Genomic DNA, 14,023 nt, shown 5'->3' on the forward strand with positions numbered 1-14,023 from the left:
CCAAACTTCCTTTTTATGACTAATAATTAAACACGAATAAGTTGTTTTTTTTTATGCACTCAACACTTTTTTCTTCCTATTTATTTTTTTCCTTCGACATCGACGTCGTTTTTAGCGCTCCATCGAAGACGAGTTGCTGAGGCAGAGTGAGGCCGATCTTGTGACCATCACGGTCAGCTACGTGGTCATTTTCGCCTACATCGCACTGGCTCTAGGAGAATTCTCCAAGATGGACCGACTGTTGGTAAGTTCACATGCGTGACGGGATAAGTCTAAAGCGGTAAGTTTCCCCACACATAAAGATGTGTGAAATCAGCGGATGCAGAAAGACTAGTGAAATGTAGAAAGAAATTTGAAGGAAATTGGACAATCCGTAGGGTTGTAAATGATAATAATAATAATAATAATAAAATGTGCTGCACAATCACTTCAGCAGAGTTCGGTAATTCTATCGTACGCTCTTCATACCTTCAGATGACCTTGTTCAACTAAAACAAAAGACGGAATCACCTTGCTTCTTTCTAGGATGATAACCATCAAATGGAGAGATTTTAGAAAGCATCATAAGCCATCTGATCCATCAATCATATGTCGTCATAATCATTCGGCAAGATATCTCTACGTATAGGCTTTACATAAACAATCATAATGAACATACGAAGAGACATTCATTTCGCTGTAGACTTACCACACTAGATTATTATCTGTGAGAGTGTGACTATTGTATCTTTCTCTCCTTACACTCCGTGTAACGTATGATTCTCAAATTCTCAATTCCGCCTTCTATTTCTCCAGATCGACTCGAAAATAACCCTGGGTCTGGGCGGCGTCCTGATCGTTCTCAGCTCCGTCTTTGCTTCCATCGGTGCCTATGGCTATTTCGGGGTCGAAACCACGCTGATCGTCATGGAGGTCGTTCCCTTCCTCATTCTCGCCATCGGAGCCGACAACATCTTCATTTTTGTCTTGGACTTCCAGGTAATGTTTTCAATTAAAAAAAAAAAATGATGATAAGCGAGAGCGATTGCAATGAACACACTTTGTTCTTTACAGATGAGACAGTATCGAGAAGAAAGCGTTTGTATCAATCGTTTGGAGTATAGGTTCACTAGTGACATAACCAAATATGAAAGAAATTGACGATTTTGTGAAAGTTCCCAATGAAAAATAATATTAAGCTTGGTGTCATTAATCGTGCTGTACCATTATTGTTAGGCCAATAACTCAATCCTATATACATTGAGAGGATTTTTAAGTATAAGTGCAATATAACAGAATAGCAGGAAATCCAAATTTGTGTCTCTTTTTGGTAATGAAATGTCTTATGTTTACCTCCTACAATGTCCTATCCATTTATTCATCGTCCTGCAGAGAGACATACGACGTGAGGGCGAGACGAGGGAAGAACAGATCGGACGAGTTCTGGGACAGGTCGCTCCTAGTATGCTGCTCTGTGGCCTCTCCGAATCCGTCTCATTTTTCCTCGGTGAGATTTTTTATTTTTTTTTTTAATCTTGACAATCTCGAGTAAAATCGTTTATTCATTCATGTCTCTAAGATATTTCTCCTTGACTCAGGTTTGCTTGCGTCTGCCACCCGAAAGTTATTTAATAGACTTTGGTCAGACTAAAAATACATGTAGGGCCTACTTCTCAATAAACATCAAGCCTGGGGAATGAAATGAGAAACACAACAAACATGAGTATGCATATTCATTGAGGAATATGTAGATAGATACATTAAAGAATGAGCAGAGGAAGAAACGAATGAAAATCAACAATCGATGTGTAGCTTAAAATCATGAATACATAAATGCTTATAAAAATTGATAACTGATCGAATGATTTAATGAAAAAAATGAAAGAGTGGTCTAAAAGATCAGATAATTGACCACTTAGAATGAAATCAATCAGTTAATAAATACATGTCTCTGATATCTTTGTGTCTCAGGTGCTTTGACCGAAATGCCTGCCGTTCGCATCTTTGCCCTCTACTCCGGTCTCTCCGTCCTCATCAATTTCGTGCTTCAGATGACCGCCTTCGTAGCCCTGCTATCCCTCGACGTCCGTCGTCAAGAGGTGAGACAGCTAATATGGCGGCTACAAGTTTCGTCCTATATGTTTTCCCCTACGAATGTCGCATCTATTTTGTTCAATAGTCTCTCATCAGCCTTTCAGAGCCGCCGACAGACGCCAGCGCATCAGCCTCTCGATGAAGCTTGATCACCGATCTCCACAGAGGTATAGATGTCTCATTGGCTACTTTACGCTGTACAGACATGTGAAGCCACCAATGTGGCGCCAAGTGTCGCATGGTCTATTTCGTTACGAAATCCGTAATTTCGTCGACGAAATGGCCATTTTGTTACAAAATGATTGTATTTCGTTACGAAATAATCATTTCGTTAACGACTGACTTCCTAACGAAATAGAACATGCGACACTTAGCGCTCAATACCAAACCGCCATCTTACCAGGCACATGGGGACTTGCAAGCATTTTCCAGCAGACTGTTGCGAAGATCACGTGATGTCGTGAGCTCCGTACACAAATGTATGGTCGATATGCGTGGTAAGATGGTGGCGCGGTGGCTTCAAAGCGATTGGCCTACCAATGAGCTATCCAGATACTTCATGTGGAGATCAGTGGGCTTGATTAGCGTGTGGACCCTCTGCTATCTCTCGACTATTTGCCAATGTATGCCTCGTAAAACACGCGCACACACACAATGAAAACACCAAACAACAACACATAATTATGTTTTCTTTTTGCCTCTTTTTTTTTTTATTTGCAGAGTGGTCGCTTCGACATCGTCTGCTGCATTCCCCCGCAGCACAAGGATCCCGTTCCGAAAAAGCTCGGACTTTTGCAGGCTTTCATGAAGAAGTATTTTGCGCCGTTTATGATGATGAAATGGGTACGCCCTCTTACGGTAAGTATCAAAATTCAAGTTCAAGTTCAAGTTGATTTATTTCATTTCCAACAAAATAATTAGGAATACGATGAAATGTTCGCATATACAGATAATGTCACGAAATCAGTACAACAATGTGATGAACATCATAACATGTAATAAAGACACAGCTGAATTATTAACAGAGATACAAATAAATGTTATATCATTATAATAAAGTCAGATACAAAATTGCTGGAAATGGAGGGGACTGCTAAAAAGCAGAGCCTGTGGTATGCAGTCCCCTCATAAAAAAAAACCCAAAAAACCTCAAATTGCACAAAAAAGGACAATTTGCCTAAGAGATAGCAAAAAAAAAAAAAGACAGAGTAGTACACACATATATGCACACACAAGGACGCACATTAGCAATCACGAGGCAGCTCTCTTGTAAGGGAAGAAAAAAAAAGTAGTTTGAAAAATTAGTGAGGAAGGAAATTGGTCAATACTTCACAGAAAGAGAGAGAAGCATCGCTTCCTGCACATTAGCGAAATCAATTTTGAAGCCAAATATATGTGCCATAATAAAATGGCTTAGAATAGAAAGCGAGCTCTCAGTGGAAAAGGTTGGCATAAATTAGCGGAACGAAGGGCATCAAATCTCTTAATGCTCAACAAAGTGAGAAAAAAAAAAGAAATGAAACTTAATTGACTACCTGAACTTCAACGTGTCATCCAGTTTAGGCAACTATGAGCTAATTCCACACCGGCTTTGTTAAATATTGACTGGAGTTAATCAAAAAATTGCTGTTTCTTCTTACACAACAAAACCAAAAAAAAAAATCTTAAATATGTGTCTGAAAAAAAAAAAAACCCATATAAATGAGCAAAAAGCGCAGATGGCATATGAAGAGTTCATAATCACAAAGGTTTAATAACAGTGGAAATTACTGCACAATGAAACCGTGTTGTTGGGATCATGTACATTGTATGATAAAAAGAGCGGGTGGAAGGATATCCCATGATTCTTTTAAATCGTGGTTGTTTGTGTGTTTGTTTCCTTCTCAAGGTTCTTCTCTTCGGTGGTTTCGCCTTTACCTGCATCGCTCTCACCATGAAGCTTCCAGTTGGTCTCGATCAAACAATCACCATGCCAAAAGTAGGTTCTTACTCTAACAGAAGCTGCGGAACGTTTTGTTTGTTTGTTTGTTTGTTCGTTCGTTCGTTCGATCGTTTTAGCGGGGGAGATCAAATGGAGATGCATGATTATACCCATAACCTAGTGCAAGTCTCCTTGAGGCTTGACTTGTAGACATGATTGTCATGTAGAAGTCACAATTCCTTTCGACACGACCACTATTATGTAATCAGTCACTCGATAAATGTATCAACTTTGCTACCGATTATTGCAATCAAGACAAAACGACCATTTCTATATAGGACTCAGCGACCTGACAGACTTCCTTGTGCACCTACAAATGTCATGAAAGAATACATTTTGGAGTTGAACCTGTGTATACACCCATTGCGGCAAAGGCAGTCAACAAAGACAACAATAGCAACAACAACAACAACAAAAGCAAACCTTGACGTACATAAAGATATGTTCATGGGTAAAATGAAGACTGGAAATATCGTTTCTTCACCAGGATTCGTACGTGCTGGACTACCTCTTAACCATGGGTCAATACATGAAAGTTGGGCCACCAGTCTACTTCGTGACCACAGAAGGCTACTATTTTCCCTCCCAAGAAGGACAGAACAGAGTGTGTGGAGGCGCCGGCTGCAACAGCGACTCGCTAACACAACAGATCTACTACGCAAGTCTCATTTCAGAAAAGTAAGTCACGTATTTTGCTTTGCATCACGTGACAAACGAACTCAAAATATAACCCAACAAGGATAATTCTTCCCATCGGTTACAGTGTTAGCTTTGTCGCGGTTGTCTTTTCATAGACAATACTTTTGTTTTAGCTATGAGTACCAGAATAATATTTTTTACATAGATACTGACATTAGCATCAGCAGAAACCGTGTACTCCCAAAGAAGAACTCAATTTGTTTAACAAGAATAGGACAATTAGGATAAAGTTGTCTGGAGAGCTCCTAAATTGTTACCACAGGGTCAATGGGAAAATTGTGCTTGAAACATTGGATTCTATCCTAGAAATATACTATTTGAGTTATTCTTGTTTTACACTCCAAGGACACATCCACTTCACGACAGTGATCTTAAATCATTTCCTGGCCAAGAAATACGAAATACATTATGTCTAAGAATGTAAGCATCTGGCCGGGAATCGAACTCGTTTGTTCATTGATCCATAGCAGTATCCGATCAAACATTGTGTTCTTTATCTTTATTCTATATTTCTTTGTTTCTTTGTTTTATGTTTCAGGACATATATAGCCCAGTCAACTTCATCGTGGATGGATGATTACTTCGACTGGTTAGCGTCGACATCTTGTTGTCGCACTTACGCCTCCAGTAACGGTTCAGATTTCTGCCCTTCCAAAGGTCAGTGACACTCCACTTTACTTCCTGTCGTTTTATCGACAGTCACCTCACCCGTATAGTTTCTCGAAGCTTGAATGTTTAACCATTGTGCTTTGTCGGACTTAACAGCATTGTGGACATTCATTAGAAGTGAGTTGAACAATGTGGGATAAAACATAAAAAGAAAATCGAACAAGTTTAAAATAGGACTTGCGAGTATTTAAACTGAAATCACCGCAGAGTCAGTCACTTTTAAATCGTCACCTCCAGCATAAAGCACGTATACTCTTTCTGCAATCGACTCTCATTTCATATCTCACATTGACTCCGCGCAGTGCAACGGAATGATGCAAAAACAGAGAAAATGGAAGATAAAATCTTTATGTTCTGATTTTTCCCCCCTCTTCTCAGTTGAGTTCCCACCTCTGTGCCTCGCGTGTGTTTCGAGAGAAGACCGTTACACCAGACCGGATGAAAGGTCGTTCTCGAAACATCTTCCGTGGTTCCTCGACGATGTACCGAATGAGATCTGTAACAAGGGGTAAATCATTAAATCGTCGCTTAATCTGTTCATATGTCAGCCAGGGGGAAATGCAAACAGCAGTACGTTATTATCTGGAGAAACCTGAGCTTAACTGACGTTTAATAGAACAAGTGACGTAATAGTTTCCTCCTCTGTTTAACTGCCTTTGTATCATCAACAACAGCATTTCTTATAATAGAACAATTATCTATCAGTATAGTAAATTATTGCGATTATCAAAAATGTTTGTCTGATGGTCATGTTCATTTTGATGGTTCTGTTCTGTTTCACATCTAATCAGTTGAAAATGTTTGCAATCCTGGTCAATTTTACCATTCTGAGCCTTCTGAATATTATACTCTAATTTCGTCAACACTTTCGTCTGGTGTATTTACAGAGGCAGCGCCGCTTACGGACAGTCGGTACAATTTGCGGACGACTCAGAGACAGACATCATCGGTAAGCATAAAACTGACTTTAATATTCTGATTTAATTTGTTGAACCGCGTGAATTCATTACATGAATTTATTGTTACATCTTCACAATGTTCTTTTAACCTTGATAATGAACACATAATAAAGAATACAAAAAATACCACAGAAATATCAAAACATAAAATGTGTACGATATTTCTCCCTAGGAAATTTAGTCTTGTGTGATTTGTTGAATCTTAGACGTGAGATAAAGTACTCACTCTTAAAAAAAATCAACATTTTCCTCAAATCAAGTGGTTTTTGTTTCATGTTTGTAATGTTTATAATATATATTCTTTACCAGGTCGAATAAATAAATGAATAAATAATAATAATAATAATAATAATAATAATAATAATAATAATAATAATATCTTTTTGTTTTTTAGCAACTTACTTCATGACGTATCATACTCCGCTTGTGACGTCAACCGACTTCATCACGGCGTTGAAAGAGGCGAGGATTCTCGGCGACAGCATCAAAGAGTCTATGAGTAAAAACTACGACGTCGGGGAAGACTTTACCGTGTTTCCCTACAGGTAAGACTGCAGGCTAGCGACATCAGAGAAGGGAACATCGTATTGTGGTCTTTATAGCGACATAATATGTCCTCCCTATAAAGAAGTGTTCCGCTATGGCATACTGCGATAGTCTATGCCATGTTACCTGTTACTGGGTAATGTTGGGGACCATATCTGTCGAAGTAGCTAGTTTCACGAGAGAAACAGCTTAACTAATGCTCAAGGAAGTATGTAAATTTTGATTCTTTTTCCCTTTCTGTCACTGAATTGGTCACTGACACGTGGACAAATGAAATGAAAGTCATAGTGCAGGAACATGAATAAGGAATTTGACAAATTAATAAAATTATTATCTTACGCCATACGACATTGATACCTATGTATTGGGGGCCAAAAGAGAAGAGCTCTTGGATTTGATACATGTATATAGTGGAATTGCATGTTATGTTCGATTTGACGTTCCTTTTTTAGTGTCATTAATAAGTGAGTAGAAGTTAAATCACATGACACTCATCTTGCATACTTGAATGTCAATATACGACATAAGGTAATTTGTACCAACAGGTTATGTTGGTTTTTAAATTCATTGAGATAATAATCTGTGATGTAATAATCATTCAAGTAATCCTTATAATGGTGCTTTCAAAGACACATCCGCGTGACGACAAAGTGGTCGATTTGGCAGTATCAGTAGAAAAGGATTGTTTGTACATTCAACGCAAAGTAATAAAATGGATGCATTTCCAAGAGCTAATTGAGGAACCATTCTGGCCGTCTGATTTACGCAAGTTCATCCTTTGTAAATTGTTGCCGTCGAGCAAGCCCGTGCACTTTGAAAACGAGTGATGTGCCTAACCAAATGAGAAAAAAAAAAATGAAAGAAAGATCATTTGTCCCCATGTGCACATGAGCTAACTCCGCGAACTGACTTTATACGAGATACAAAACTTAACGTACTGACCAAATAACCGTACGGTGGCTCAACTTTTATTTCGTGTCCTCCAGTATCTTCTACGTGTACTATGAGCAGTATCTGACACTCGTCGACGAGGCCATCGTCCAGCTGCTCATCGCCCTCATCCCCATCTTCGTGGTCAGCCTCCTCATGCTGGGCTTCAGCCTCTCAGCACCCTTCATCATCATCATCACCATCTCCATGATTGTCGTCGACACCATGGGCATCATGTACCTTTGGAATATTGAGTTCAACGCCGTCTCCCTCGTCAACCTCATGATGGTACGCGTCGTTCTTGTCATGATACAGATTAGGGAGCTTTAGATTTTCGCGACGGGGACGTTCAGAGACAAAACACATGTTCTGAGCATGTACAGAAGCGCGCGTCAAGTCGATCTATTTTTAGCTTGCGTCGCCTGAGTTTTTCACTTCGCGTACTGGGCTTTTTTTACGTCCGCACAATTTGCGACGTAGAAAACTACTTGATGTACCGATCATATGGGGGCGCCATTTTATTTTTTATACGTTGCGTCCCATAGTAATCTAAAGCTACTTTTCAGCACGACGCAGGGGAGAGGATAACGTCCAGCGCAAGCGTCGTCTCAAACGTCCGCGCGTCAAAATCTAAAGCTCTCTACTATAGCCGCGACAGCGGTACCGTTCATAGTTTGGTCGCCATGATATTGATAGTGGCATAATTAATGACAGTCTAAACGATTTAGACAATCATAATGATGATAGTGTTGACGACGAGGGAGCTTTTTTAATGTTTTTTTCTTTGTTCTATTTCAGTCGGACTCTACGTGTTCTCTTTGAAAGAAGTGAATAACACTTGTCATTCGAAACGTCTCGAGGGCCACTATACTAAAGACTGATTATGCAAAGTGCAACTTTTTGAAGATTCTTTTCAATTTGTTTTTTGCATGTTTTTCTTCAAGGACTATGAACATGATGATATCAAATAACAGTGATGATAATGATGATAGTTCTGTTAATAATGATAATGATTATAATGCCAGCGTGAATGGCAAATTAATGAAAATATTTGCATGTCGCAATCTAACTAATTTTCATTGCATGTTTTTAATTCATTTCATTTCAAACAAAATCACTTACTCGCAGGCCGTTGGTATATCGGTGGAGTTCGTGTCCCACATCACGCGATCATTCTCCGTGTGCACCAAGGGAACGAAAAAGCAGCGGGCTGAGTACGCCCTAGCAACCATGGGAAGTTCGGTAAGCACGAATCAGTCTTACATGATTGGGGTGCCCATTAGATTACTTGGCAATTGAATTCGAGATGCAGTAGGCCTACCAGCCACTGAATAGCTGGAAGTATCATTCATTCACTCCTCCGAACAATTTTGTTTGACATCCGTTTAGACAAATTAATATGGGAGTTATGAATTGGAAGAATGGGATGAAAAATTACCATAACCATTACTGTCTCTACTCTTACTTAAACAGTCCCTGTGATTCAACCCTTGAAGTGCCATGAAACTTCGGTTTTAAACTCGATATACATCGGGAATTACTATTATTGTTTGTATGATTATGATGATTTAATAATTATATGATGATTACATGATACCATAAATATGATTGTTATTATCATAATCACTACTGCTCACCTTTAACCAGGTATTGAGCGGGGTTGCCATGACAAACCTGCCTGGTATCATCGTGCTAGCCTTCGCCAAGTCGCAGCTCTTTGTCGTCTTCTACTTCCGCATGTTCCTGACGATCACCCTGGTTGCCACCGCCCACGGTCTCCTCTTCCTTCCCGTCGTGCTAAGTTACATCGGTACGTGAAGGTCCCCTCTCTCATCGTAGTCGTGCTGGGAGAGCCTCGTCTGTTCTTCGGTTCCTTTGATAATCATTGAAATAAGTAAAACAAATAGGCCTATATCAAATGCACACATCCCACAAGCACGGAAAACGCTCTTTTGGCGGGGTTTTCGGATAGAATCCCCCCCCCCTTTTTTTTTAATGGAATCTTCCTTCATCACTACAGTACCACGCACACTAAATTTCTATCTTTACCAAATTGGTACCATTTTCTCTGCCCAGCAATAATGAGTGGTGGTATAGTGCACTATATAGTACTGCTCCTTCTGTTCGTTTTTCTTTTCACTTGAATATTACCATAACATCGTCATTGCAGGGTGTTTTAATGAACTGATCATCGTGACAGTAATCATGCGGATAAACATTCTCAAATAAGGCAACAGAATTTTAATAGAATAATTCAGTATAAATAATATCACGACTAAAGCCAATGAGATTTTAACGATCACAGTAGCCATTCTCACTGATGCGTTTCGCGTTCAATGAAAAAGACTTTATGTGGCAAATGCTTACGAATATAGGAGAGTCATAATTGCAAATGCAGTTACCACAAGAACCACCTTCTCATCTCTTTTCAATTCTTTCCTGTCCTCCGTCTCCTCCTTCATATCTTGCTTATTTTTTTTCTTCGTCTTCCCTCCGCCATCTTTTTTGCTCCATTCTTTGTGCCCTGGTGTCTTTTTATCACCTTCTTAATTTCTTTCTTACATCCAGGCCCCGACACAAACAAGGCATACATCCTTGAGGAGCAGCAAAAGCAACGAGACGCAGAGTCCCAGGGACACAACGGTAAAGCCAAGGAGGCTTTGGAGGGACGAGACCACGTCTACGAGACGCCGGACGACCCACCCGCCTACGAGAACAAGATCGAGCTGGAAGAGAGCGGAAGCGCGGGTAGGGATGACGACGGGGAGAACCACAGCGGAAGCAATGGGAAGGTCTTCCAGAGGCAGAGGAGCTCTGTCGAGGTCCAGACCGGCGTCGACGACGTTGACGGCGACATCAACACCCATTTATGATAAGGGAATGGAGTCGACGTTTAGGACCTTGCTATCTATCCTCGCGGCTGGCGTGACATCATGACGTTAAGTCAGAGCGAGCAAGGCAAATTACAAGAGAGAGATAATCTTAAGTATAGCAAAATACAGGAATGTCAAATGTTTGTCTCTTCCCCCTCCCGAAAGGTTAATGCACAAACCAGTACACGGCATCTCTACCGCCGGTCTAAGACTCCAAAAAGATGACGACTGTCAGGGCCCAAAATGATGTTATTGTTGGCTAACCTCCGCTGCGCCTGCTGCTCTCCTCATTTCTAACAGTTTCTTGTATCGTCTTGTGGGACTGTGCATCATTATATCATCGCCAAGTTCCCCCTGCATGTTCGCTTTCTTTACTTTCGAGAAATAATTTTAAACAAAACGTGTGGCTAGACTACTCTCACCTCCTTTAGAAATAGCGACAAAACATTCCTGTGTTGTATATTTATTGTACCTTTTCTCGTCTACAGAAACAATAATCGGTTAAACACATGATGGAACCCAAAATGCCCCAGAAGATAGTCACATTGCATGTTGTAAGGTGCCATATTTTCATTTCGATCATGTCACATGTTAATTGCGGCAGACTGACTATAGTAAAGTATAGTAACACTGTTGTTTAACACTGTAAATTAGGAATGTTCAAGAATATATTACTGTGCCAGTTATCTGTTTCCTGTCTCCTTACTTCGAGTTATTTCACTCGAAGATGATAAATAAAGGTCCTCTTACTCAAACAACGGTAAAGGCTCTGCCTGCGAAAAGTTCGTGTGGCGTCATTGCTTTCGGATAAAATCAGTTCATTTTAACCATGTTTCTTGTAATGTTCCAATCATCTTAGAATCTCTTCATCTCGTGGTGTGTATAAAAGGAAACGTGCTCCTCGTACAGGGCCTCCCTTAACCCTCTGCGTGCCACATTGATTACCTGTCCGTGGATATTATGATTGTGTGAAACTTGTGGATATTTGACTCGTTGGCACATAAAGGGTTAATGCCCAATTCCACACGTCAATGAGAAGGAGTGGGACCAGGGGGAGGCCCAGTGAGGGTCACGGTAATCTTCAATGAACTGTTGTGTATTTTTTCCAGGCAGTTTTGGAGCAGTGCAGCGGTGAACGTGAGTTCAAGTAATGATAAATGTTAATCGTTTCACAGTATCCACCTGTGCTATAGTGTATTTATACCTACATTGTATCTTCTCACGTTTGTCCATGTCGATTTGTATGCATCAAAATAATGTCAAAGGAAATAAAAATGACTGTCAAGGCGATGGTGATGATGATCAAGATAATGGCAAAGAGAATGTTTGGCGTCGAAGTAATTGTGACATGACTTATTGGTGATCACTGTAGATCACTTCAATTCCGCGGTAATAGATGCAAAAAAAAAAAAAAAAAATGAAGGAGAAAACGGCACACTATGTGTACAGTATGTGTGTATTTTAATATACAAGATGGTACATTCGTATAGTCTGATAGTATCTAACCTTTTGACAGGTTTTGTAATTTTTGGGTAGCGTCAAATGCTGCAATGCCATCAATTTTACGGTATGAATTGATATGTATAGATACTAAACCAAGAACTTCGCACTGCTCAATTTCAATATTCTAGCATTAGTTACAGCCTGTGGAGAAAAAGAAATCTACTTATGTTTATCTATCATGTGGTATCGTTTTAAAGTTCATCATTTTATTTCCCTTTTTGCCGACAGATTTGTGTTTTGTGTTTGTGAATGTATAACGTTTGATGGACACGCAGATTTTACACGAGTGTCGATAATTACTATATCGTGTTATATATTAGTCAATATGTAAAAAAAAAAAAATGTATGCCATCTTCAATTTGTTTATCTTGTTGAGTGACGATATTTATGGTTTCATTTTCATGTATAAAATGACTGTGGTAATGACTTTTGTGTGCGCAATATTATAGACAATTATGCACGACACCAATGCAGTTGTTGATTTCTCGCGATATATGCATAAGTATATTTCCTTCAAGCTGCAGCTATTGAAATATATTATTCACTATAGTTTGTCATTTCGTGTAACGTGCGATTATATATCAAAAGTTTAAAAGCTACGCTGCTGCAGGGCCATAGTTCTACGAGTGTCTCTCGTGCCATCATAAAAATCATGAATCTTTGCATCATAGTCGAAAAGGTGCAAAATCTTTATGTGAGTTAAGGATATTCTGAATGCGACATTAAATTATGTGTTAAAGGACACATAATTCGAACAATCAACTTGTGGTACACAGAGTTACCCAGTCTAGGCGACGAAGACATTTTCTTGAGTCGGCATTCGTTCAATGTAGTGTCGTTGTTTATTAGCACGCTTTATTTTATATTTGATTCACCTTGCCAATCGAATTACATCTTCTTATAGTATGACGTTGTAAAATAGCCGGTGGAGGCGAGTGAATGACAGAATTATATAAACGTATCGGCATATCTTGTGATCCATTTGCCTCGACCTAAAAACAGTCATCATAATCACGTTTCGCTTGAAGATGCTACCCAGAATGATATTTCAAAAGCAGGCGACGTACATAGAATAGAACCAACACCTGTTCACGCAGCCGTTCACAATTTGAATCTAGACGTATGTGGTGTTGATGCACTCTTCTTTGATCATACACCGTACATAATAGAGGTCAGAGAGAGAGAAAAAAAAATGATACGCTTGAAAGAAAGAAAAAGTCTATATTTTTGTTTTACGTTTTGCTCGTAGTTTCCTTTATCAAAGATAAAGTAAGCGTTTTAGGATATAGAATGACGACACGTACGTAGCACACCTGCTGCATAGGGAAAAAATGAAATATACGACTGCTGACAAGTAGGTCATATCCTCATCAGAGCTATAATTTCATTCAAATATGACTGACACTCACCTCACGCATTCTTTACAAAACGGCCTGGTCATTGTACATTGCTTCGTTTAGAATATTACCCAAATAGAGAAAAATCATATAATTTATTTGCTACTATATATTCCTGCTGTGGACTGTAGAGAGCATTATGCATCGTTGTCCTCATGCTTAATGTTAACTTATAGTCTTGTCTGCTTTAATTCTATTTTGTATTCGCGTGCTTGAGAAGGAAAAGCAAGAAACACTTTTGCTTCACCAAGACTGCTCAGCCGTCCGTGCGTAGAGCTTATTATATTTATGTGTTCTGATTATATCCTTGCGCGTCTGTGTCTGCAGTTAGTCTAAATAAATACATAGAAGATGAAAAAGTAAAGGTGTGTTGGAATTGGGTTTTCATTTTGT

General features: G+C 39.4%; 1 protein-coding gene across 1 annotated transcript in view; it reads left to right on the top strand.

Moving 5' to 3' along the window:
- The window catches only part of LOC140232556 (NPC intracellular cholesterol transporter 1-like), a 32,587-nt gene extending 21,776 nt beyond the window's left edge, over window positions 1-10,811 (top strand). Inside the window, exons 12-26 of the mRNA XM_072312652.1 lie at window positions 116-244; window positions 796-978; window positions 1,372-1,486; window positions 1,951-2,078; window positions 2,794-2,931; window positions 3,962-4,051; window positions 4,542-4,732; window positions 5,292-5,410; window positions 5,801-5,930; window positions 6,310-6,371; window positions 6,776-6,926; window positions 7,914-8,145; window positions 8,986-9,099; window positions 9,505-9,667; window positions 10,426-10,811. Coding sequence (XP_072168753.1) covers window positions 116-244; window positions 796-978; window positions 1,372-1,486; window positions 1,951-2,078; window positions 2,794-2,931; window positions 3,962-4,051; window positions 4,542-4,732; window positions 5,292-5,410; window positions 5,801-5,930; window positions 6,310-6,371; window positions 6,776-6,926; window positions 7,914-8,145; window positions 8,986-9,099; window positions 9,505-9,667; window positions 10,426-10,730 — 2,250 coding nt within the window. The 3' untranslated portion in view covers window positions 10,731-10,811. The remainder of the gene's footprint in view (window positions 1-115; window positions 245-795; window positions 979-1,371; window positions 1,487-1,950; window positions 2,079-2,793; window positions 2,932-3,961; window positions 4,052-4,541; window positions 4,733-5,291; window positions 5,411-5,800; window positions 5,931-6,309; window positions 6,372-6,775; window positions 6,927-7,913; window positions 8,146-8,985; window positions 9,100-9,504; window positions 9,668-10,425) is intronic.
- The last annotated feature ends 3,212 nt before the right edge of the window (window positions 10,812-14,023 follow it).

This window comes from Diadema setosum, chromosome 9 (assembly GCF_964275005.1).
Source record: "Diadema setosum chromosome 9, eeDiaSeto1, whole genome shotgun sequence".
Taxonomy (NCBI): Eukaryota; Metazoa; Echinodermata; class Echinoidea; order Diadematoida; family Diadematidae; genus Diadema; species Diadema setosum.